At 38.6% G+C, this 25,440-nt stretch overlaps 1 protein-coding gene and 2 long non-coding RNA genes across 7 annotated transcripts in view; 2 read left to right on the plus strand and 1 right to left on the minus strand.

Annotated features, from left to right (window-relative positions):
* The window catches only part of LOC311622515, a 33,550-nt gene extending 26,111 nt beyond the window's left edge, over positions 1-7,439 (plus strand). The window contains exons 3-4 of one of the 2 annotated variants that reach the window (XR_014795000.1): positions 2,067-2,207; positions 7,342-7,439. This is a non-coding gene — a long non-coding RNA (uncharacterized lncRNA). Of the gene's footprint in view, positions 1-2,066; positions 2,410-7,341 lie in introns of those variants that run through there. The other variant, XR_014795001.1, reaches the window with a different exon arrangement.
* AADAT (aminoadipate aminotransferase) lies at positions 411-23,904 on the minus strand. 4 transcript variants are annotated; one of them, XM_084883748.1, is made up of 14 exons: positions 23,729-23,904; positions 23,176-23,451; positions 22,366-22,534; positions 20,565-20,697; positions 17,993-18,067; positions 13,919-14,128; positions 11,536-11,601; positions 9,435-9,517; positions 8,871-8,967; positions 7,369-7,430; positions 7,067-7,131; positions 5,495-5,601; positions 2,441-2,542; positions 411-961 (listed from the first exon to the last, which is right to left on the minus strand). In XM_084883748.1, exons 2-14 carry the CDS (start codon positions 23,240-23,242, stop codon positions 920-922), a joined length of 1,278 nt encoding a protein of 425 aa, XP_084739874.1. In that variant the 5' UTR covers positions 23,243-23,451; positions 23,729-23,904; the 3' UTR covers positions 411-919. The 4 variants fall into 4 exon arrangements, 2 of the variants coding, with proteins under 2 accessions (XP_084739874.1, XP_084739873.1); XM_084883747.1 differs by having other exon boundaries at positions 23,684-23,828; XR_014794997.1 differs by lacking the exon at positions 23,729-23,904 and having other exon boundaries at positions 420-961; positions 2,441-2,504; positions 23,176-23,650.
* LOC311622516 overlaps positions 23,709-25,440 on the plus strand; it is a 251,614-nt gene continuing 249,882 nt past the window's right edge. The window contains exon 1 of the long non-coding RNA XR_014795002.1: positions 23,709-23,802. This is a non-coding gene — a long non-coding RNA (uncharacterized lncRNA). The remainder of the gene's footprint in view (positions 23,803-25,440) is intronic.

Raw genomic sequence — 25,440 nt, forward strand, 5'->3', positions numbered from 1 at the left:
CTACCATAACAAAATTCTATTCTTTTGTATGTTACATGAATATGTATAAAAATATTCAAAAGGACCAATGATAAATGCTGACAGCAATTATCTTTGGGGGTGTGTGTGTGAGAAAATAAGTGGCTGCTCTTACTTTATTCCTTATATTTCCTGGCTTGTTTTGAAATTTTTAAATAAGCATATATTAATTTAGTAATATGATGGGAAAAATAAACCTTTTAAAAGGTGAGAAAGAAAATAATCAAATTAATATATTGTAAATGCCTCAGGGGGTTGTAATATATTCAAATTATATAACTAATAAGAGTATGTTTTTATAAACTGTGCAGTATTATGAAAAAGCAATGTAGTAAATTTTTCTAAGTCCTGATTTCTCCTCCTTATTTGGAATTAAAAGTCTGATGTCTTTAGGTATGTTTAGTTTCAGAATTTTATTTTAAAGGGATTTTTGTGGCATAACATAATATCTGTGATATTCTTACTGAAATAATTTATGATGGTCAAATTCTAACAATTTTTTCAACAAGATTTTATTACATTTTCCTAAAAGATAGAAAAAGTTTACATACCATTTTGGATTTGTATTTTTACATTTTCAAAATAGTTTATTGCAAATGTTAGTTTCAAAGAAAATTTAAGGGAAATTACAAAGCAGTTACAAGTTCTTTACAATAAAATTCACGATAAAAATAATTTTTTTCAAGTTGAAAATTTATCAAAAGGTATACATAGATTATAAATATATTTTGGCAATATGGTGGATTTAAGGCCACTTTAAAAGCTGTCTAATTAATGACTACAGATATGACATGTCTGATGAAAATCAATCTGTAAGTCAATCAATAATCTTTTCTTGCTGCTTTAATATCAAAGTAATTTATTTAAAAAATCCATGAGTACTATGAAGAGTTTGATGTCCTCACAAAGATTCTTTTATAAGTTCGGCTAATCTCTGGAAGGCCTAAAATAGAAAACAGATAAGAATTAATGAAAGAAGGGTGCTATTTAGGAAAAATTTGTCAGAACATTAAAAATTCAAACAAAGAATATCCATCTAGACGGTGAAATAAGGCAATGAAAACCAAGTTTAACATTAGTTTTATCATGGTCGGATGCCATCAGTGTCATAATAAATGTACATATAAGCATATCAGATTCCCAGGATTTTTATTTTGTTGTTCTTGTGGTCCTCAAGGTCACCACTTTCGATTTTCTCTGCACCACATATTCATATTCTTTTTTCATGTAATCTCTCACCTGCATATACTGGTACATTATATATAGTTGAAATTGTCCAGATTATATAAAGAAGTATAAGCCCTTGCTGAGTGGCTCAATTAGTTGGAGCATCGCCCTGTATATGCGGGTTCGATTCGGTCAGGGCACATGCCTAGGTTGTACATTCGATCCCTGGTTGGGGTGCCTACAGAGGCTGCCAATTGATGTTTTTCTCACATCAATGTTTCTCTTTCTCTCTCTTTCTCTCTTCTTCTCTCTTTAAAAATCAATGAAAACATATCCTTGGATGAAAATGAAACAAAACAAAAATATAAAACATATGAAAAGCATATTTAATGACACGAGAAAGCAAATAAATAAAGAACACACCAAGAACCAATCCATCTGCAAAGACAGGTACCAACTCATTTTGAGGTTAATGGCACCATTCAATTTATGGGTCTTCTGCTTGGCTTCCCAGACATATAGTTCTGAGGAACTTGTTTCTTTGCTTCTTATTATTTTGGTTAAAGTTGGACTTTGTGATTAATCTGAGAGTATTATTCTCTTTGACTTGCTGATATTTTTTCTCCTCAATGAGAGAGACTGGCCTTAATTTGTACTTTGGGCTCATGTTAATTCTATGAAGGAAGGAAAGAGATTTTTTTCATAATATACTGGTGATCAATGAACAGTGTTTAGTAGGTCTGAAAACTATTCTTGAAAACAAAAAAATTAAACTCCAACTCAGTCTCTTCATTTGTCTATAGAAGTCTAACAACAAAATAAATGTGTCTTTTTATGGTAGTTCATGACTTTCAACTAATACTTTTTTTTTTTTTTTTCAGAAACCCAAGACATTAAGCATATTGTAACTCACAAAATGAACACATGCACCACAAAATAGAATTGAGCCCTGGCCAGTGTCAGCCAATGGTTAGAGTGTTGGCCCATGCATTGAAGCATCACGGTATCAATTCCTGGTTAAGGTAGGTACCTGGATTGCAGGTTTGATCCCTGGCCCCATTGGGGCACATGTGGGAGACAACAAATAGATGTGTCTCTCTCGTATCAATGTTTCCCTTTCTCTCTCCTCCACCCTCTTTCCCTCCCTTTCTTCTAAAAAAAAAAAAAAATCAGTGGAAATAATATCCTCAAGTGAGGATTAACAACAAAATAGAATTGATATCTAGTGTTACGCTGAAGAGAATACCATACTTACTATATCCATTTGTTCTGGAGAAGCCAAAGAGAAGGATGCTCTAAAGTAAGGACTAGGAGCTGAGCTGTCAATGTAGAAAGCATTTCCAGGAACCATTAATATCTAAGAGAATTTATGAAAAATAAGCGACATACCATTAAAGAAAAATTCAAAGAAAATATAGGTAAATCAAATTTCAGAATGGGGAAGGACTTTTAAAAGTTAAAGGCAATGAAACAAATCACAAGGAAAATTTATGTAAAAATCCTGTATATTATACAATTAACAAAAATAAATACAGAGAACCTGGAAAAATATCTACAATAAATATGGCAAATGCGACATCTTCTCCACATATAAAGAATGCACAGAGCCCTGGCCAGTTTGGCTCAGTATTTAAAGCATTGGCCTGTGGACCAAAGGGTCGTGGGTTTGATTCCCAGTCAAGGGCACATCGTACCTCAGCTGCAGGCTGGATCCCTGGCCCTGGTCAGGGTGCATGAGGGAGGCAACCAATTAATGTGTCTCTCTCATGTCAATGTTTCTCTCTTTCTCTGCCTCACTTCCTTCCTCTCCTCCACTTTGCCTGAAAATCAATGGAAAAAAATATCCTTGGGTGAAGATTAAAAAAAAAAAAAAAAAAAAAAAGAATGCATAGAAATAGAAGAAAAATACTAGAATTCTAACTTTTATGGGCAAAGGGCTTACAAAAGAAATAGAAACAGAAACAACCATAAATAAATGTTTAACCTAACTAGAAAACTAAGTTCCAATGACAAGATACCATTTTTAAGTTATCAAATTTGGAAGTGACTTTTAAGCTGGAATCTGAAAGATAGGTAGGTGTTGGCCAAACAAAAAGTAGGGGAAGAATATTTTAGGGAGATTATACAGAGTGTACAGGCCCCGAGATGGGAAGAAAAGAACTGAAAGACAGTAAAGAAAAATTTAATATATAAAGCAAAGGAATAACAATGTTGAGTAAGTGTGTCAAGATGCAGTGGTGAGAACCACTGTGGTTCTTGATGACCACTGTGCAGACAGCTCCCTGTGGCAAAGTACATTCCCTCTGCCTCCTGGGCAACACGTGTCTTCTACTGGTATTCCCCAGGCTCTTTCTAATTACTGTGGACACATGACTGAATCCTAGTCAATGGGTGTAAAGTTACGTGTGCTACTTCTAGGCCTGATCCATAAAATTCTTCCCGTGTGATCCATCATGCTCTTTCCATTTTGTAGCCATGTGGACTCTATGTGTTGAAGACTGCAGAGCAAGGAGATAGAAGGAACTAGGGTCTCTGAATTCTGCTTGGAGTGCAGTTACTTGAAAACCAGTTACTTGAAAATTTTATGTGAGTCAGAAATAAACATCACTTATGTTAAATCTTTAACATGATATTCGAAAGTATTAGTAACTGCTTGTTGTTACATGGTGCAAATCTGGGCACTGTCTGCTAAGGTAAGAGGAGTAGAGACTGGAATGATTAGTGTCACTCTGGGGAAGACATTTCAAAGCAGAATATAGGTTTTTATGTCCCTATTAACAATAAAATGAAAATAAAATTTTCCCAATTTAGCCGAAAAGTTTTGGGATGTGCTAGAAGCAAATTGCTGTAAGAGAATGAGGGAGTGGTAAAAGTCTCTCTGCAAGATGACCAAAGTCTGAGCTAAGGCAGTGATGATAATGTTGGAGATTATTTAGAAAAGTAAAAGTACAGGCAACAGGATATATGGAATAAATGTAGAGCCTAAAAAAAGTACAATAAAATATAAAGTCTATATCCTTAGCATGTTGCTTAGAGATATATACAAATATCCACTTATCAAATGTTCTTAAAGATCATGGCATTGATAGAAAACCAAAGAGAATATAAAATTGATTTGTTATACTAAAATGTATTTTTTTTTAAATAAACCAGTTAAATATTTATTAAGTACCTACTGTGTGCTGTTACTAGGATTAGACCAATGCATAAAACATGAGTCTTTCCCTCCAGTAAGACAGTTGGAGAGCTTGAGTGAGCTTCCCAAGGGAATGGGACTAGCCCAGAAATGCAGCCAGTTGCCAGTCTAACCTTTAGACTGCTTCATCTCTTATGCACTGGCAGGGCACTTTGCCACCATCAACACAATCTGTTCTTTTGTATCATTTATCCTATTGCTTCACGACAAAAATTGATACTAGAAATAGGTTTTAGTGTTTACAAAAGAGTGATGAACGTGGTAGGGGAATTAATTAATGGAGAAAGGATAATTTATTTGGTAAACTGGAAAGTTACACAGAAAAATACTTGGATTTCTGAGATTACTCAATGCCCCCGAAAGAAATCTAAATATACTTATGATTCAAGTACAAAAGGAGAATTAAAAAACATAGAAGAAATCATCATAGGCTAATTTAAAGTAAAAATAGAGGATAGAAACTTTTCTGTGTAATTTTAACCATGTAAAATAATTGTACTCGTGTAGCCAAAATATCAGCTTTATATAGGCTCTTCAAGGAAATACACCACAAATGGTCATAAAATTTGGGTGGTGAAATTGAGCTAAACATTTTTCATTATATTTTTCTAAGTTTGCTACCATGTATATGGTTTACTTTCATAATTGGGGGGAGGGGGGCTCTATTTTAAATATTAATGGCTAATACCTACTGAACATTTACTAGACTAAGTGCTTTATATATATTTACTAAATTATCATAACAACCTTATGAGGGAGAAAGTCTCATTATTACTAAAACTCAGGGAGGGTAAAGTAAAGGGCGGAACTGGGATTCAAACCCAAGGAGTATGGTTCCAGGGACTGTGCTCTTAGCTATAAAGTTTAAATCCCAGTTCCGCCCTTTACTTTACCCTCCCAGTAGCTGAGATCAATGACTATATTTCCATTGATTTAGACCAGAATAATAATTTTGTAACCCCAGAATCTATTATGATTTTAATAATGAGATAACATATCTGATATTAAAGCATTATGAGTTAGGGTGGTAGGCAATGATAAACATCTCTCTCCATTGTTATTTAAGTAAGAAATTACATTAAAGAAACAGAATAACTATTTCTGCCTTTTTACCTCTTTCTTAATGGCTTTTTCTTCAACCAGTTTTTTTACATCAGAAATGCCCTTAATTTTAAACCATACAAACATCCCAGCAGTAGGAGCATGCCATTCTGCCAAACCTATAAATAGAAGAAGGTAGTAAATATCTGCTGAAGCTATATTTGATACCTCACATCATTTAATGACACAATCGCAATGACTATAAACTAGTATTTCCATAAAAGTTCCTTCAGTGATAGCATTTTAAAAAAATATAATTTTATGAGTCCTGAAAATTGATGGTTTGAGTTTTATTTCAAAAAGTGAGTCATCCCTGGTCGGGTAGCTCAGTTGGTTAGAGCGTTGTCGAGATGCTCTGGGGTTGTAGGTTTGAGCCCCAGCCAGGGCACAACCAATACTCAGCCAGTGAGTGCATAAATAAGAGGAACAACAAAGTGATGTCTCCTGCTCTCTCTTAAAAAAAAAAAAAAAAAAAAAAGTGAGTGAGAAAGGGGATGAAGGCAGGGAGGGAGACTCGTGTGTGCCGCTTTAGTTTTAGTCAGACTTAGGGTGGCACAAGAAGTCTAGTGTCATGTCTACTTCCTTTAGTTAGAACCATATCTGAGCCAAATATGACTCTTTCAATTTTAGAAGAGGATTCTTCAACTCTTTCTAGTTTCTTCCAGTGTTTCAATAATTGCTATTATTTATGTAATAATTTAGAAGTTCCATGGATTAAAGTTTTTATCGGAACGTAATTAATTATGAAAAGAAGTACTTAAAGTTAGGAATTCCAGTTGCATTTGTAGGCTTTATGCTTTGTTGAGTATTAGAATAGAGAAACCAAGAAGGAAGGATAATTATCTTGGACTTTAATTAACATATTTTTGTTGCTGTTAATTAAAACCCTTTCTTCAGCTCTACTGTACAAAATGGTAGAATAGTGCTCTTTATAAAAAGATAATTATATTTTCATCAATACTTCATAGGAAACAAGGTATAACAATATTGAGGAATTGATATATTTTGCTTACCATTATTCATATTTTCACGATATAATTAAAGCCATGTAATTCATTTTACTTACTTATTTTTAATAGAAAATTAAACCCTCCTTGTAATCAAATTAGCAATAGAGAGTATTAGACAGATAAATGAGGTTAGTAATGAGAAATTAAAAAGCAAATCATTTGTAATGAGAAATCCTCTGTAGACTGTATTAGTATTTTATCTTTAGATAATCTAGTTAGAAAAAGAGTATGTTGTTTGTTTCACAATTCCTCTTCTACTTAAGAGGAAAATTTTGAAATAACTCTAAAAATTTTTGAGTATAGATGTCATTTAGCTTGAACTAACTTATTGCTGGTTGATTATTAGACTAATTAATCTTTTTTTTAAAGGACAAATTCTTTGCAGCAGATAGGTAGAAATGTGTCAGGGTTTGCAGACTGTTCCTTCTGAGATTATTTTTAGGGTAATATTTTCTTGACAAGAATACTCCTGGACTCTTATTTCTTTCCCTGGGATTATTAACAATACCATGCAGTGTTTATTACCCACTTCGATAGGTACTGCTGTTTATCGAAGGGTATATATTCTACTCACCACTTAACCACTTGTCTGCAGCTTTCAGTAATGCATCCTTTTGCTTCCTATAATAATCAATAACCCTAGATGAAGAAAACAGTGAAAAAGATGTGTTTCATCTTTTCAGAAACTAAGAGGTTCTAGAAGAATCCATTTTCTACCTTGATGAAAATGAATGCCATATAAGGAAATTGAACATATTTATTTGACTTGGCTGGTGGTAAACTTTTTACCACTGTGTTTTTCCTTTATTGTGGAATAATTAAAAATTATAAGGCAGACTCCATCTCTAGGTGAAAAATGGGACCTGAATACCATACCTCTCTATGTGAGCCAGGAAGCCCTCCTCTCCCCACTGGTGAAGAAGTTGTGATACCATGAGCTGAAATAGGTAAGACAATAACAGATGTCACGCTTCATCCTCTGCAATGTGTTTTCTGCCAGACACTCTTGAGTATAGGTAAACCACCATAAGAAAATAGAACAAGCTGGCCCAAGCTTTAGTCAGTCAGTGATTTAGAATAAATGTTAATAACAAAGACAATGATAATAAAACGACAAATATTTATATAGAGCTTGCTGTGCCAGAAACTATTGTAATGCATTAGAATATTTTAGTGAACTTAATCTTATATTAACTTCATTAGGCAGGTTATTATTTTTACTTTGCTGATGGGAAAATGAGGCACAAGGGTTGTTAACTTTCCTGAGGTCACACAGCTCGTCACAGAGCCTGGATTCGAGTCAGAGGCCCAGCTCCAGATCCATGCCATTAATTACCACACTGCACTTCCTCTCTAAATATAAAAAACACATAGTAGTTGTAATATATAAAATTACATAATATATTTGGAGATTTTCTATCTAAAATGGAAATTCTAAATGTCATGAATGGATAATGAAGTTTTGTTAGTAACAAAACAAACAAACAAACAAAAAAATAAATGAGAGAGAGAGAAAAGTCCCCAAACATGATAAAGTACTTTATGGAATGTAAAATAACAAACAAACATCCTATTTTACATAAATTCTTCTATTCAATTAGGCAGCAATTCTATCCTTAACATCTACTTCTATGGTTGCCTTAGGAATGGAGCCAATAATTTCTCAAAGCTTGTGAGGAGATTTACACATTCTCTAAAATTAACTTTTTAAAAATTAAAGTACATACCAACCAGTGTCTTTAGGACAGGTTAGCACATGTGCAGTGAAGGCAATGATTCATTAGACAAGTTTGCAATTCTTGTTCTCATTATAAATTTTAATACAAAGAAACCCAAATTACTGCATCAAGCCCAGTTCTATTATGTGAAGTTCAACAGATTTTATGGAGTTCCTGGGCTGGAATGTGAGAGGGACAGCAGAGGAATAAGCCCAACTCTCATGGAGTTTAGTCTTTGCCACAAACTAACACCAGATTAATTTGATTCTCATCTATAATAATAAAAGCATAATATGCTAATTAGACTGGATGTCCTTCCAGACATCCTTCTGTCCTGGACAAAGCTGGGGCTGTGAGGGAAGCCTGGGTCCCGGGTGCCTGCCAGCGGTCGGAGGTAAACCTAGGTCCCAGGTGCCAGAGGGAAGCTGGAGCCAGGGGAAGGAAGGCCTATTCTTGCACAAATTTTGTACATCAGGCCTCTAGTTCATCTATAAGAGTAAATGCCTTCAGTGCCAGGTTTGCTGACTCAGTACATAATGGAACTAGAGATTCAATATGGGATTTCCCTCTCTGGCACCTTAACTCAATCTTACTTGTCAAGATCTATTTTCTATTCTTATCTAATTATTTTTTTTCTTCTATTTCCTAAATTGTTCTTACCTGTGTAAAAGTACTGGTGTGCAATGTTGAGACCTGTGTGTGTAAAACAATTCTCTCTATCAAGGGTTTTGGTCCAGTTATAAACCCTATTCTCAACCTAACCAAAAAAAGAAAAAGAGAAAAAAGGTAAAACCACTGTGTTAACAATGAATCATTTTCCTGATTTCATTAAGAAGAGAGCTATGGCCTGGGGGCAAATGAACCTAGACAATGAAAACATCCTGATAAAATTAACTCCTTTTTATTTAAAATTCAAGTGTACATTTAAAACATAATGCAAGTCTGACTAAGCATTTCTAAATGTGCTCTTTCATATATGAAACCCCAAACCTGACCAGTTCCTCTACAACTTCCGATGAATGCCCAGGCTCTTTTGACGACTGGAGATGGACAGAGAGAGAGAAAGATAAGTCCTATATTCATATTAATAATTTAGCTGGTGTTTTAAGGCAAGTAGAATACAAGCATATTAAATGAGAATTGCTTGTCCAGAAAGCTACTGAGGCACAGTTTCTATCTCGGTTAGATCCAGCCTGATGTTAGAGACACAAAGGACAGCCTTACCCAGAGGACAGAACTTTGGAGAAAGAGTCCGCTCTGATGACGCGCCCATCAACGTCCATGGAAAGAAACGTTGGTGCCCAGGGCTTGACAAGGAAAAGATAAACACTGTTGGTCTGAGAACTCTGTTAGTGACTATGTAATTCCTTCATGTAGAGACTGGAAAGGACATGGATTCAAATAACAGTTGCACAATCAGCTTTTCCATTACCTTTATCCAAACCTTTTAAAATGGAATAAAAACAGAGATGCGTGCTCTTTTATTAGTATCTGCCTGTCTTCATGACTTTTCTGCCAAAAATGCACACACAAGGTTTTACTCATTTGCTCAAGATCCATTATTATGAATTTCCCCCAAATGGTTGAAGTCCAAGATGAAAAGATTTAGAGGAAGAAAATGGGCCTTGCTGAGAACCAAGGTTCTGAAATCCTATAAGGTCCCCATGATGCCTGGCTGGCCTGATTGTTGGAATAAAATGCATCTGAATTAAAAAAGAAAAAAGAAAAACTAGTTTGGATAAGATATAAACAGAGGGGACCTTTGTTTACAAAAAGAATGCTGCCTCTTAGAATTAGAAAGATAAAAAGATGAGACCAATGCTGAGAAATGTAGTCAATATGAAATAATGAAGTAGATGCTTAAGAAAAGGGGGCATGATCATGTTGAGTGGGATGGAGGTTGGCAGACATGATATTCATTCATGTAATACATAGGGGAAAATCAAGAATTTTTCTTTTCAGTAGATTTAAAGAAGGAACCAAGTTTCTTTAGCCCTGAGAGCAACTAAAGATAGTGTTTGATTTTGAAAAATCAGGCATTGGAATCACGTGTCACTACTATGTCCATGAGGAAAGAATGATTATGGATGTGTAGATGGATTATAGTATTCCATTTATACAATGTAATACTATGCTGCTGTAAAAAGGAAGGACTTCCTGCCATTTGCAACAACATGGATGGACCTGGAGAGCATTATGCTGGGTGAAATAAGCCAGTCAGAGGAAAATAAGTAGCACATGATCTCATTCATTTATGGAATATAATGAACAACATAAACTGATGAACAAAAACAGATCCAGAAACAAAGAAGCATCGATCAGACTGTCAAACCTCAGAGAGAAGGTAGGGGAGGGTGGGGGTAAGGGGCAGAAATCAATCAAAGGATTTGTATGCATGCATATAAGCCTAACCATTGGACACAGTTACCAGGGGGTGAAGGCATGAGTGAGGGGGGGGGGGGATAAGGACACATATGTAATGCCTTAATCAATAAAGAAAATAAAAAGAGACTACTAGTTGAGGCCTAGCTGGTGTCTTCAGTGGTTAGAGCATTGGTCCTAACTGAAGGGTCATGGGTTTGATTCCTAGTCAAGGGCACATACTTGGGTTGCAGGCTCCATCCCTAGCCTTTGGGGGTGCACATGTGGAAAGCAATTACTCAATGCATCTCTCTCATGTTGATGTCCTCTCTTTCTTCTCCTTCCTCCCTGCCACTCCCTGCAAGAATCAATGAAGAAAATATCCTTGAATGAGGAGAAACGAAAGAGAGAGAGAGAGAGAGAAGAGAGAGAGAGAGAGAGAGAGAGAGAGAGAGAGAGAGAGAGAGAGAGAGAGAGAAGGAGGGAGGGGGAGAGGAAGAGGAAGAGGAAGAGGAAGAGGGAGAGGGAGAGGGAGAAGGAGAGAGAGACAGAAAAGGAGAGGGAGAGGGAGAGGGAGAGAGAGAAGGAGGGAGAATGACTGTAGTTGACACCCAAGAGGAAACCCACTTTAGATCCCTGGCATGATGATTAAGGAGCTCTGCACTAGGATCTGGAGTTCAAGACCATTAGCCCTAACTTTATCTCTCCAAATGTATGGTAGAGAGAGCCAGATACTATTTTTAAGGTAAGTAATTTCTGGAAAGAGCTGTAATACAAGAAGTGAAAAATACTAATTCCATACTAAAACTAAAAGACTATAAAAGTTGAAGTGGTAGTAAATTAACAATAATTTTTAAAATTCCAATGTCAGCGTGGACTAGCAGCCAGGTTAAATTCAAAGGCAGGGCAATAACTTACAACAATTTATCTTTTAATTGTGAAACAACTTCACATTGTTACTTACCTTGTTGAACTGGAGAAAATAGTAAGGATCATCTTCTATTATGAGAAAATTGTATTTTCTTGCAAGCTAAAAAAAAGGTTAAAATAATATATTTCTTAAGAGCTATCTAAAATTAAAAGTATTTTGGAATCACAATTCTTTGTACTCATTCATTCAACAAGCTATTGAGTGCCTATTGCCTAGACCAGTGGTCGGCAAACTCATTAGTCAACAGAGCCAAATATCAACTGTACAATGACTGAAATTTCTTTTGAGAGCCAAATTTTTTAAAACTTAAACTTCTTCTAACACCATTTCTTCAAAATAGACTCCCCCAGGCTGTGATATTTTGTGGAATTATACTCAAGGGGCCAAAGAGCCGCGTGAGGTTTCAGAGCTGCAGTTTGTAGACCACGGGCCTAGACAATGAAGATAAAGAGATAACGCTCCGAAAGCTCTTGTTCTTATGGAATTTGCATTCTAGTGGGAAAGACAGAATATACACAAGCCAATGGATCATGAACAGAAGAAATATTGGATGGGGGACTTAAAGGCTAGGTGGAACATTAAACAGGATGGAGAGAGAGAAAGATGAGAGAGAGAGAGAGAGAGGAGAGAGAGAGAGAGAGAGAGAGGAGAGGAGAGAGGAGAGAGGAGAGAGGAGAGAGGAGAGAGGAGAGAGGAGAGAGGAGAGAGGAGAGAGGAGAGAGGAGAGAGGAGAGAGGAGAGAGGAGAGAGGAGAGAGGAGAGAGGAGAGAGGAGAGAGGAGAGAGGAGAGAGGAGAGAGGAGAGAGGAGAGAGGAGAGAGGAGAGAGGAGAGAGGGAGAGGGAGAGAGAGAGAGAGAGAGAGAGAGAGAGAGAGAGAGAGAGAGAGAGAGAGAGAGAGAGAGAGAGAGAAGCAATTTCAGGTTGAATCATGGGGAAGCCCTTCCTGACAAGATAACACAAGATCTCAGAATGACAGGAGGGAGCCAGTTGTGCAATTATCAGGAAATAAGCTTATAGAATGAGGGATGAGCAAGAGCAGAGACCCTTGGGTGAGACAAAATTTGGCATATTAGAGAGAAGGCCAGTGGGCTGCAACAATGATGGTAAGAGCCTGAGAATAGCTGATCAGCTCCCCTAGCTTTTGGATTTTATTTTAAATGCAAGGGGAAGCCACTGGAGGCCTGTAAATAGGAGGACCATGAGACTGGCTTTTCGTTTACATCTCAGCAGGGGAAGCACATAAGTGGCTGCTGAGTGAAGAATGGTTAGAGGTCAAGAGTGGAGGGCAGTGGGGGTGAGGAAACGTCCCAGGAGACCAGCAAGGGAAGAAGTTGGTGTCTGAGAAGATGGGGAGAGCAGTGGTAGTGGAGGGAAATGGATAGATTTGGATAAATAATGTCCTCAGTAGAGTCCACAGAATGGACTGGAGATAGTGGATGGGGGGAGGAGAAGGGGAAAAAAGAGGAATAAAAGACAATGGGTCATGCTGGCACAGTGTAAGGAGATGAAGCATGGGAGGGGTTGTGAATGAGAGGTTTGAGGTGTGGCTGGCCCAAATCAAGAGCTCCCTGTGGCTATGTTAGGTTAGAAATGCCCATTAGACATTTACATGGGATGCTGGATACAGAAGTTGGATAGAGAGGTCTGGAGTTCAGGCATCTCCATCATAGAACGCAATTTACAGACACATAACTGGATGAGTGTTGGAGCCAGGAGTGCATGAAAAATAAAAATACAGTAAAAGGAATTGTTTGAAATTTTCCTCATGATTCCACTATAATGATTAAATTCTATATTACTTTAACATAGGCTTGGTACTTACTTTGAAAAATGATTTGTAGTGAAAGGCTAGGGATCATAGTCAGGTACATAAAAAAGACTTTACAGAAAGGCATGTTTCTCTTATTTTTCAAAGATTCCTGCACGGCTACATATTTGCTTGGTACTTTATAAAAAAATGTTTATGGTGAAAAGCAACCTAGGCATTGTTGTCAGGTCCCTAAAATAGACTTTATAAAAGGCACATGCCTCTTATTTTCAAGGAATTTCTCTGTAAACTGAAATGACAATGAGCAATAAAGAAAAGAGACAAGTTGGAAATACAAATGTAAAATAATGAAAATTAAATAGTGGGGTGAAATATTAAATAACCTCATAGAATTTAACATCAGACCAAGAATGCTATTTCTTTTTATGAAAATATCAAAGGGAAAGAAAAATCTTAGAGTTAACAGAGGATGTAGTAAATTCTTGTGTTGAAATTTATTAGGATTGTTGGCATAGATGACTTCCTCTTATTAAAAATGATCTCCCTTGAAAGCAAGACGCTAATAAGAAAGGAAACGTGCAATAGTACTCTTCTAAAGGGTAAAAAAGAAATAGGAACATAGCCACATACACATTTTTTTAAAAATACCTCATAGATTTCTCTTTTGCGGTTACTTGTTAATGAGTTTCCAGTAGGGTTGTCGCCATTTGGGACAGTATAAAGAAATTTGGGGGTGTTTTTCTCGGGGTTCTTTGAATCTTCTGGTTTCCATTTGGAAAGTATTTCTTTGAGGGAGTCTGGAATAATCCCATGTTCATCACTGGAAACATTAATCATGTTGCAGCCCATTGGTCGCAGCTGTTGAACACATAGAAAAAAAAAAAAAAGAAAAAGAAAAAAAGCCCAAGATTCAGATCTGATTACAAAATGTGTCATTGATTCTTCTCATAACTAAGAATGTTACCCTTTATGCCCTTGAACATATAACCTGCAGTCGGCTCTACCGCCAGAGGGTTCAGGCTGTATGTGCTAATTCCATTGTTGCCCTGGGCCAGATTCCATTATTGTTCAAGAATATCCCCTGTCAATTTCCAGAGTAAGGATCCTACTTCCTTGCTCCTGTATGTCAGGCTTGGCCATGTGTCTTGCTCTGGCCAATAAATTGTGGGCAGAAGTGGTGTGTGTTCCTTCCAAGCAGAAGCTTCAAAATCCAGCTTGTGGTTCTCTATTTCTCTTTTCCCTCTGCTGTAAGACTCACAATGTTCCAGGAGATTACTTCTGGCAACCTGGGGCTTGAGAAAAAGATGACATGGACCACAGCTACAGTTGCCTCGCAGTGGACATGCAGTGGGGGAGAGAAGTAAGTCTTTGTAGCTGTAAGTCACTGAGACATTGGGATCATTTGTTCCATAGCACAACCTAGCCTCTTCTGGCTGAATTATCATGACACATATAATTAGGTCTTAGCTTTCAAATGCACACATACCATGAATAACACAGATCACTATTGGTCCATGAAATAAACACATATTGCTTATTAGCATATATCCTCATAGCTTGGCACATGGTTTCTGTCTGGGTATATGAAAATATTTTACATGTGTGTGCCCATGCTGTTTATGTAGACATGAGTTTTATATTTGAAGGCATTATGTAATCTTAAGTGTTAGGAGTTTAGGGAAATAGTTAATAATCACTGTCAAATCATTAAGAAAAAACAATTATTTTACTTTGTTTTTTTAAATGTGGTAACATTTATATAACAAAAATTTGACTGTTTTAAATTGTATAACTCATTGGCATTAATTACATTCACAATGTGTGCACCCACCATCACTACCAATTTCTAAAACTTTTTTCATCACCTTGAATAGAAACTCTGTTCCAATTCAGCAGTTACTCCCTATTCTTCTATCCCCCAGGCCCAGGTTACTTCTAATCTACTTCTGTCTCTATGAATTTATCTATTCTAGATATTTTACACAATATTTGTTCTCTGTGTTTGGCTTTTTTCAGTTGGCGTAATGTTTTCAAGGTTTATCCATGTTGCAGCATGTGCCAGAACTTTGTTCCTTTTTAGCTGGATAATATTCCATTGTATATACATACTACGTTTTGTTTATTTATACACACATTGATGCACACTTGGGTTGCTCCCATCTTTTGGCTACTGTGCATAATGTTGTAGCAAATGTTTGTGTTTCTGTTTGAGTCCCAGTTTTCAATTTTTTTTGGATATATTCTAGAAGTGGAATTGGTAAATCACATGATGGTTCTATGTTTAAAATTTTGAGGAAATGAAAAATTGTTTTACACAGTGGCCGCACCATTTTACATTTTCACTAACAATGTACCAGGATTTCAATTCCTCCACATATTTACTAATACTTACTATGTTCCATTCAAAAAGAAAAGCCATCCTGGTATGAAATAGTATCTACTTGTGGTTTTGATTTTCATATCTCTAATGACTAATGACGTTGAGTATTTTTTCATGTGCTTCCTGGCCATTGGTATATCTTCTTTGGAGAACTGCCTATTCAAGTCCTTTGTCTATTTTAAAATTTGTCTTTTGTTGTTGAGTTATAGGAAGTCTTTATATATTCTACATATTAAGTCTTTATCAGATATGTAATTTGCAAATATTTTCTCCTATTCTTTAGGCTGTCTTTCTACTTTATTCATGAATATCCTTTGATGCTTCAGAGTCTTAATTTTTTTATGAAGCCCAGTTATCTATTTTAATTGTTGCTTGTGTTTTTATTGTCATATCTACGAATTTAGTGCCAAATTCAAGGTTAAGATTTGCCCTTATATTTCCTTCTAAGAGTTCATAGTTTTTATCTCTTACATTTAAGTCTTTTATCCATTTTGAGTTAAAATTTTATATGGTGTGAGGTAAGGGTCCAATTTCTTTCTTTTGCATGTGGAAATCCAGTTGTTCCATTATAACTTGTTGGAGACTTTTTTTCCTATTTAATTACATTTGTCAAAATCAATTGGCCACAGATGTATGGATTTATTTCTGGGTTCTCAATTCTATTCCATTGAAATATATATCTATCCAGCCAGTACCGTACTGTTTTGATTACTGTAGCTTTGCAGTCAGTTTTGAAATGGGGAAGTGTGAAGCCTCCAACTATGTTCTTCTTTTTCAGGATTCTTATGGCCTCTTTCAATCCTATGTGAATTTGAGGATTGGCTTTTCTATATCTACAAAAATGCTATTAGCATTTTGATAGGGATTGCATTGAATCTGTAGATCACTTTGGCAGTATTGGCTTCTTAATAATATTGTCTTCCAATCCATAAATAGGTGATGTGCTTTATTCTTTTGGATGTTATTATAAATTTAAAATGTTTTTAAATTTTCTTTTCAGATTGTTCTCTGGGAAAATAAATTTTTATAAAATCAATTATTATTATTATTTGTTAATCCTAACCTGGAATATTTTTCCAAAGATTTTTTAGAGGGAGGGAAAAGGAAGGGAAGAGACAGAGAGAAATATTGATGTGAGAGCGACTCATAAATTGGTTTGCCTCCCACATGCACCCTGGCTGGGATTGAGCCTACAACTGAGATATGTGCTCTTGACTAGGATCTAACCCATGACCCTTCAGTTCACAGGCTGATGCTCTACACACCAAGCCAAATCAGCTAGGGATACAATATCAGTTTGATTTCTACTTAGGAATGTTGAAAAAATATGCCTTTCATTAAGACTAATTGCTTTATATATTTATGTTTGTAAAGATAATATCAAATTTGAATAAAAGAGAAAATCAATGAAATATGAATCAATAGAGCATAGAGGTCCTCTCATTCAACTCCCCTATTTTAGTATAGAATTACTTTTGCAACATTTGTGTTCGGTGGCAATCAAGAGTAATTGAGCACCTGCTGTGATGGGAAGTTAGGTAAGGCTCAGGGAGTCAGGTAAGGCTGATGGTTAGAAAGTTGCCACACTGAGTTGAAATTGTTTCCCTGTAGTTTCCAGCTTTTGATTCAGTCCTCCCAACTAAAGGACATGCACAAGCAAATATAATTCTTCTGTCACATGGCTAACTTTTATATATTCGAGGCTAATTCTCATGTTTGTTGAGTCTTCTGTTTTTGGGAAATAAAGCCACAGTTCCTAAAACCAATCATCATACAGTATAGTTTCCAGTTCCCTATTCACTCAGACTGCTCTAGTTTGTATAAATATCCTGAAGTATTGTGCCCCAAATGAACCTAATTTTAAGCAGTGTGTTCTGACCATTACACAGCAGAGCCAGATGGTTAGTTCCTCTTTTTGGTTATTATAATCCCATTAATTTGTCACTGGAGTGGAAAATCTTAATTATACCATATTAAATTACAGTTATAGTAAACTGACATATAATATGATTACTATACTTAGGCATGTGGCAATTCAAGATGGTAATGAAAAAATAAATAATTGTAAATTCAATCACATTTCAAGTGAAATATTATGAAAACTGGACAGAATTTTGTACAACCTAATTTAAGCATGTATTCATTTAAATTTGGTAAGAAGAAATGTATAAAGTGGAGGGTATATTTAAATAGTTATATAGTTTGCGTATGTCATTTATGATTCTCCTATTTGCAGGTGAAAGATGTTATTTCTTAGTGGAAAGATCATTCTAATGGTGCAATGGGTTTTTTCTTACTTATTATAAAAAAGAGAGCTGCCTTTTGTAGAAATGTATACTCACAGCTTGAAGTGTTCCTGAATAAACAGGTTCATTTAGGAGGATATTATCTCCACGATTAATGATCATTTCAAACACCTAACAAAAGAAAAATAGGTTGGCTTGCATAGTATTGTTTCCATTCTTAGAACCCCTTCCCTCCATCCACCCCCCATTTAGTTTTAATTCATTAGGATTATAGAGTAGGAGTTGGCAAATATTCTGTAAAGTGTCAAGAGAGTACATATTTTGTGGGCCATAGTGTTCCTGTGGTAACTACTTTTTTCTGTCTCCGTAGTGAGCAAGAGCCACAGACAATATGTAAACCAGTGAGTGTGGCTAAGTTCCAATAAAACTCTATTTACAAAATCAGATGAAGGCTGGATTTGCCTCTCAAGCCATCGTAGCCAACCTCTGTTCTAGGTTTAAATGAAAAATAACAACTGGTTTGTCTCCCAAAATTCATTTTATCCTTTTAGTTTTTCTTTGAAAATGTATTAATATTTACCATAAGCCAGTCCTGTATAAGGTCTGATGACAGAATGATGAATACAATGACATAGTTTTTACCATCATAGAGGTACTAGTTCAGGAAAGCTAGACACTAATTAAATAATGACTCAAAAATGTATATTTAAAAGTGATGAATGCTATTAAGTACAGGTGTGCGATGTTATAAGCGCTTACTGTAGGAGGACTTGGGCATTGAGGAGGAAACTCAGGGCGTTCAGAGAGGGTTTCCCTGAAGAAGGGATGAGTTGGGGTAGGAGTGACAATAGGCACGTTTTGAGAAACTGAAGCAGAGTGTAAAGAGGAGAGTGGAATGAGATGAGACAAAAGTGGGCAGAAACCATACCATGCAGGCACTACGCCAAGTGAGGCCAGTAAGAATTTTAAGTAGAGTGTGGAAAAGGGGAAATCACATGGTCAGATCTGCTTTTTGAGATCATTCTGGCTATAATAACAAGATTAAATAGAAATGGAATACATGTAGAGAGTCTGGGAAGGTTTTATGATTATTTGGGACAGAGAAGGGTAGTCTGAACTAGGGTAACGCCAGTAGGTTTGGAGAGGAGACCTGGGAGGTATTTTGGAAGTCAAAACCAACAGAACATAATTATGGACTACAGGGACACAAGGAAGAGGAGGTGTCCAGAATGACTCCTAGATCTTTGGCAACGGAACTAGATAGATGGTGGGAGTGGTGCCATTCACTGAAAAGCAGACCCAAAGAGTTGTCCATGTCTGAGGAGTGTGTTTTGGTTTGAGGTGTCTTCAAAACATTTTTGTGATGTCAGGTGGACAGATACACAAATGGACTTGAAAGGAGCTTGGAAGTTATTAGCATATGATTGATCACATGGCTGTGAATGGAAGTACCAAGAGATGGTGAACAGATGAAGGGGAGCAGAGGTCCCAGGCCCGAGCCTTGAGGAACTCCGATAAATAATGGCTGTGTAGAGGCCACTGCCCAGAAGGCAGGCAGGTGGGCCGGCAGAGAGCTGTTCCATGCAGTGCTGAGAGCTCTAGAGGAGGAAAGCGGCTCAAAAGAATGGGGAGGTCAACAGTGTTCAAGGATGTTTAGAGGTCAAGAAAGACAAGGGTTGAGAAATCTTAGGAGATTTTGCAGTCAGTATGATGCATACTGATATCAATAGAGTCAGACAATAGATCTTTCCAGCCTAATCAAAGGGGTCTATTATGACTAAATCTTATATAAACCACAGAATAATCCTTTCTTGCCTTTATATACCTATTATATGGGTATTGTTCACAATCCCCAGTTCAAGCCTCTCCTATCTATTATGTTAACAACCTACATCTCTTTTTAAAGAAAGAAATATAACTTTTTAAATTGATTTCAGAGAGGAAGGGAGAGGGAGAGAGAGAAACATCAAGGATAAGAGAGAATCATTTGATCTGTTGCCTCCTGCATGCCCCACACTGGGGATCGAGCCTACAACCCAAGCATGTGCCTTGACTGGGAATTGAACTGTGACCTCTGGTTCATAGGTCAATGCTGGACCACCGAGCCAAGCTGGCCAGGTGATAAACACTGCCTTTATAATTATTCAAATTGTGTGCTTACATTTTTGGGGGGGACACCCTATAGACCTAGAGAAGCACAGTCAGGAGGAAGACAAGATACAAGCAGTGTGAGCACAGATAATTTATGTAAGTGGACATTTAAAGACATCAAATTTCACCTGATGAATATCAGGATATGCACTCTAAAGAACTTAAAAATTATATTGAAATCTCATAACTAAAGTAACAGAGAACAAAATGTAACCCAAAATCTTTGAGCCAGGTAAAATCAAGAGATGATCACTAATGCTTTTGGGAGGAGCTGAGACCTCCTTTAATGGGAACCTGTTGGAATGACTCCTAGCTCTGAGTCACTGACCACATCTTCTACGTGTAAGAAAAATCAGGTTGGTGGATGTCTTTAAGTTCCCTATTTATAATTCTAAGTAAAGACAAGAAGACTACCGGAAATTCACAAAACATGATCCTCTTGCTTGTCAGTGAGAGATGACTGTATTCATGGGAATACATGATTTTTAATGTGTGGTACCTTTCCTTTCAGACTTACCTTACAAAGACCGTCTTGGCTGCCAGATGTGACACATATATCCATTTGTCCTTGACTGGATGGATAATGGACGGTGGGAGGATTATGCAATTTTACTTGTAACTGTTTTAGCCAGGACAACAGCTCTGGTATTCTAAAGCATAAAATGTATTTTAAAATTTATAAAAGTAAATGTCATAATATAAGTAGAGAGGAATTAAATGGTAGCTATATATTAAGTACTTTATACATTCAATTTCAAAATCCTCAAACACTTTTTGCCAATATTAATATTCCCTATTTCAAAGATAAGGTAACAGATGTAGAGATTTAAAAATTCACAAAGTCAGTCGGCTGATATTTGAATTTACATCTTTCTTAGTCTAAAAACCTATAATCTTTATTTTACAATAGAGCAAACACTTAATAATTGATTCTTTGTTCTACTCAGGACAATTTCCATAAGCTACTTAGAAGGAAAGTTTTTTTTTTGTATCATGGGAGTAAAGACCTATGTATATATTACATATCTATCCTTATATAGGATATTATATATAAAAGGCCAATATGCAAATCGACCAAAATGAGGAATGACCAGACGCACACTGACCACCAGGGGGCAGATGCTCAATGCAGGAGCTGCCCCCTAGTGGTCAGTGCACTCCCACAGGGGGAGTATCGCTCAGTCAGAAGCCCTGAACCAGGCTCGCAGCTGGCGATAGCGGAAGCCTCCCTGGCCTCTGCAGTAGCACTAAAGATGTCTGACTGACAGCTTATGACATGCCCTGAGGGCTCCTCGACTACGTGAGGGCGCAGGACAGGCTAAGGGACCCCTCCATCCCAATGCACAGATTTCATGCACCAGGCCTCTAATCTATCTATATAAAAGCCTAAGTGACCAAATAACCAGTCGTTATGATGTGCACTGACCAGTAGGGGACAGACAACACAAAGGATAGGGCTCTCTCCCGTTTGGAATGGGATCGGGCCTACAGAGATCAGGTTCTCTCCTGTGTGGATCGGCCTGCAGGGATCCGGCTAAAACTGGCTATCAGACATCCCCTGAGGGGTCCGGTATTGCGAGAGGGCACAGTCCAGGCCGAGGGACCCCTAGTAATTTATATATATATATTGGGTGTCCCCAAAAATGCATACACACACTTTGAAAAATTATGAAGGCGGTGTTCATTAAAACGTATTTCATTTTCAAAATTGAGCTATCAGATGGTTAAAGTGTGTATACATCTTGGGGGATATTTTATAAAATCTATATTACGTCACAATATAGTTTTCCATCACAGGAACTCTGTAAATTATCATTAGAGGATCAGCTAAGGAAAATCTTAAGGTATGTGTGCTAACTTGCCTTTAAGAATTAAAGACATGTGAAGTGAGGGCAATGTGTTTGCATAGCTGGGAAGGGAACAGACTTCTTAGAAAATTGCCCAGCACTTAGAATTGCTGCTTCCTGCTTCCTGGACCATCCTTTTCCTCCCTTCTTCCTCTCTCTCTCTCTCTCTCTCTCTCTCTCTCTCTCTCTCTCTCTCTCTCTCTCTCTCTCTCTCTCTCTCTCTCTCTTCAGTGTCAGGTTAATGTAGTACTTTCTTCCAGAAGCCTTTGGACTCTCCCAGTCTTGTAAGGGTGAGAAGTCACCAAGGAGCATTCAATATCCTGCTGCTTTTCATTCTTTTGAAAACTCTTCCCCAAACCTTCCTAAACTGTTGAACACTCCAGTTAAGAAAAAAGACAAGTCACTTTATCAGCGGCCTTTAGAATATTGCTCATGAAAAGGAGCCAACAGAATTGTATGACTTATAGTTACCCAGCACTTTCAGAATACTGAAGGGCTCTCTTCATGATCTGTTCATCAAACCGGATGACCTTCTGGTTGCCTATGTTGATAGTAGCAGTCTTAAAGGGGAACGTGTTTGGATTTGGCGATCCAGTAGCCAAGGAGATGACAGATTTCGGTGCTCTGTTCTGTAGCTCAGCTACAATAAATATGGAAGAGAAGAAAAACTTTCACGGAAAACATTCCTAGCTCAGTAGGTTGCATTACACTCAATAACACTGTCCAGTGAAACAATTTCTAGTGATAGGATGCTAATCTAGACAATAGAATAACTCTGTCTGGACCTACATCACCGGTGGCAGAGCTAAGGAATGGAGGTGTCCGACTAAGAAGGCAGAGCGATCAGGATCATCTAGACAAGCCAAGAGCCCCAGGAACCGGAAACCTGCTCCATTTAGCCCCTACCTGTCTGTCTAGCTTCGTGGCTCACCCCCTTTCTCTCCAATTCACCAGGCCTTCCCCACTCTGCACGGCTGCACACTGTGTCTAACCCCTCCCAAGGGCCCGGGAAGAGCCTTTTTAGACAGCACACCGTCTCTATTACTCCGCCAACTCCCACAGCAAACAACCTGTTCTCTCTGCTGCTGCTGCTGCTGCTACTTATCAGCCTTCAGATCTACCCCCAGTGCATGTTTGCACACAGAGCCTGACGCACAGTGAACTTTCGCGGTTGAATGAATGCAACCTAACGGTGACTGTAGGCCCCACCCACAGCGGCTCTGCGAGCCCCCGCGCCCCCACCCGCACCCCGGGGGGAGGGACGCCGCCCCCCGCACTCACTGTAGACGCGGATGGGAGAAGGCCTTCTGGCCGCGCTCTTCGCGGTGATGAACCGTGCGTAATTCATGGCTCCGGTCCCAAGCACCAAGCACCCTCTTCAGTGGCTGCAGACTAGAACAACCCAACAGCTGCTCCAAGGGCTGCCCCTTCAATCTGGAAAAGACGCCTGCTTGACCCCCAGGCTTAGTCCGGGTCCCGGAGGAGCGCAGTGCTGGCTCAGCGCCTCCCAAACTCCCGGGCTGGAGGCGGCGCTGCGAGCCTGCGTTCTGCTCGGGCCTGGGGGTGGGAGGCAAGATTAGCAAAGTCCACCCGCCAGGAGGTCCACTCCCTCTGGCGATCCCGCACCCCACGTGCTGCGGCCTCAGCAGAGGCCCAGGCCGCGCCCCCTCCCGCCCCGCCCCGCGCCGCAGCCTATAGCGGGCGGGCCGCCCCGCCCCGCCGCGCCGGGGTCACCGCCCCCGGGGCCCGGTGCTGGGGTGCGAGGGCGCGCGGCCAGGCGCCTGCACACCTGGGCCGGTGCCCGAACCGATTCAAAGCGAGTACGACTCTTGACCTTGCGGCTGGGAATTGCTCGCGATCCTGCGGCGGGGCTCCCAGGAGTGGGGCCGGAAGTCCCCCTCCTGATCCGTGAGTACCGCCTGGCGGCGGCGGCGGTCCATTGCAGGCGGCGGCTCCGGGACCGCGTTCAGCCTGGCGTTGGCTGCGCGCAGCTTTGCGCTGATGGTCACCTGGCTGGTCTCTGGCCACGCAGGCAGTGCATTTTACCCTCCGGCCAGTGTTGTGTAAAGTACTGTCCTTTTAAAACAAAAACAAAAACAAAAACACAACGATAGGCACGCACTATTCTGGGAAGTCAACGGGGAGCAGATGATTTCCGGTGTCACTTTCTCCAGGAGCTGAGCATTTTAGAGGGAGGGTGGAATGTTGATAACAATTTTGGAAGAATCACTCTGAGGGTCTCCTCAAGTTTCAGAGTGTCTCTCCCGCTTGGGTTCTTTTTTGACCGTTCCTATGGCCTCAGGCTCGATGTGTGTATCCAAAGAGATTCATCTAGTTGAGTCAAGCACCTTACCCTCTTTTCTTACAGAATAACCTTTCCTACCTCCCACCTCTCACCTCGCCGCCGCCCGGTTTTCTCCGCCATTGCTCCTTCCTGAACTACCAACATGGAATGCACAGGGTTTCCATGTGAGCTCATGTGAAATCATTCTGAGACCATTTCTCATATTCTTCAATGGCTATAAAAAAGTCATTTACTTCTAAAAAAAAAAAAAAAAAAAAACCAAACAAATTCAAAACTGGATTCATTCATTCAGTAAACTTTTATTGAGTACTTTCCAGATGAGTAATGACACTGCCAAAGGGGTAAATAGACTGGTCCAGAGAAGACCTAGCTAACTGTACTTACCTAGGTCATTGCAACAGAAAGATGAGGTAACCAGCGAAATCTTTATGCCGGCAGCTGAGTGACAAGGGAATATCTTTAGTAAAGCTGCTAGAAACCCAAGAGGCAGTAGGGTTCTGGATTCAGAGATTTGAAGCAGTTTAAATTCCACTTGATGTCTTTGCTGGATGTCTTTGGCCACCTTACTTAATCTTGGTGTGCATCGTTTTCTCACAGGGCTATTAGCAGGATTAAGTGAGATAATCCACATTAAACTGATTAGCATGGTGGCTGGCACGTTGTAAAAGCACTCATTGACTACTAGCTGTTATCATGAGTAGTAACTGCTTTTAGCAGGACTTAAGGACTCAGCCTTACTGGCTAGAGAAACTATGTGGCATCTCTTCGTCTTTTTTCTTTTTATAATGATACCACTCATATTGGACTAGCCCCCATCTAACAGCCTCATTTAACCACAATTACCTCCTTAAAAGCTCTATGTCCAAATATAGTCACTTAGGGCTTAGGACTTCAGCATACGAATTGGGGGACACATTAAGTCCACAACAGAAGTCACAACATCAAACATTAATGTCACAGTTTTCCTGGGTTGGGAATTCAGGAGCAGCTTGGTTGGTGGTTTTGGCTCAGGGTGTCCCAAGAAGCGGCAGCCAAGATAATGGTCAGGGCTGCAGTCAGCCTGGTTGGGATTGGATGATCCATCTGCTTTTCCAGTGGTTCATTCACACAATGTATTCATTTTGTAGGGCTGCTGTAACAAAGTACAAAAAAAAAAAAAAGGTTGGTTAGAACAATAGAAATTTATTGTCTCACAGTTCCGGAGACTAAAAGTATAAGATCAAGATCTCACAGGGTTAGGT

The sequence above is a fragment of the Pipistrellus hanaki genome, assembly GCF_964339955.1.
Source record: "Pipistrellus hanaki genome assembly, chromosome: 5".
Taxonomy (NCBI): domain Eukaryota; kingdom Metazoa; phylum Chordata; class Mammalia; order Chiroptera; family Vespertilionidae; genus Pipistrellus; species Pipistrellus hanaki.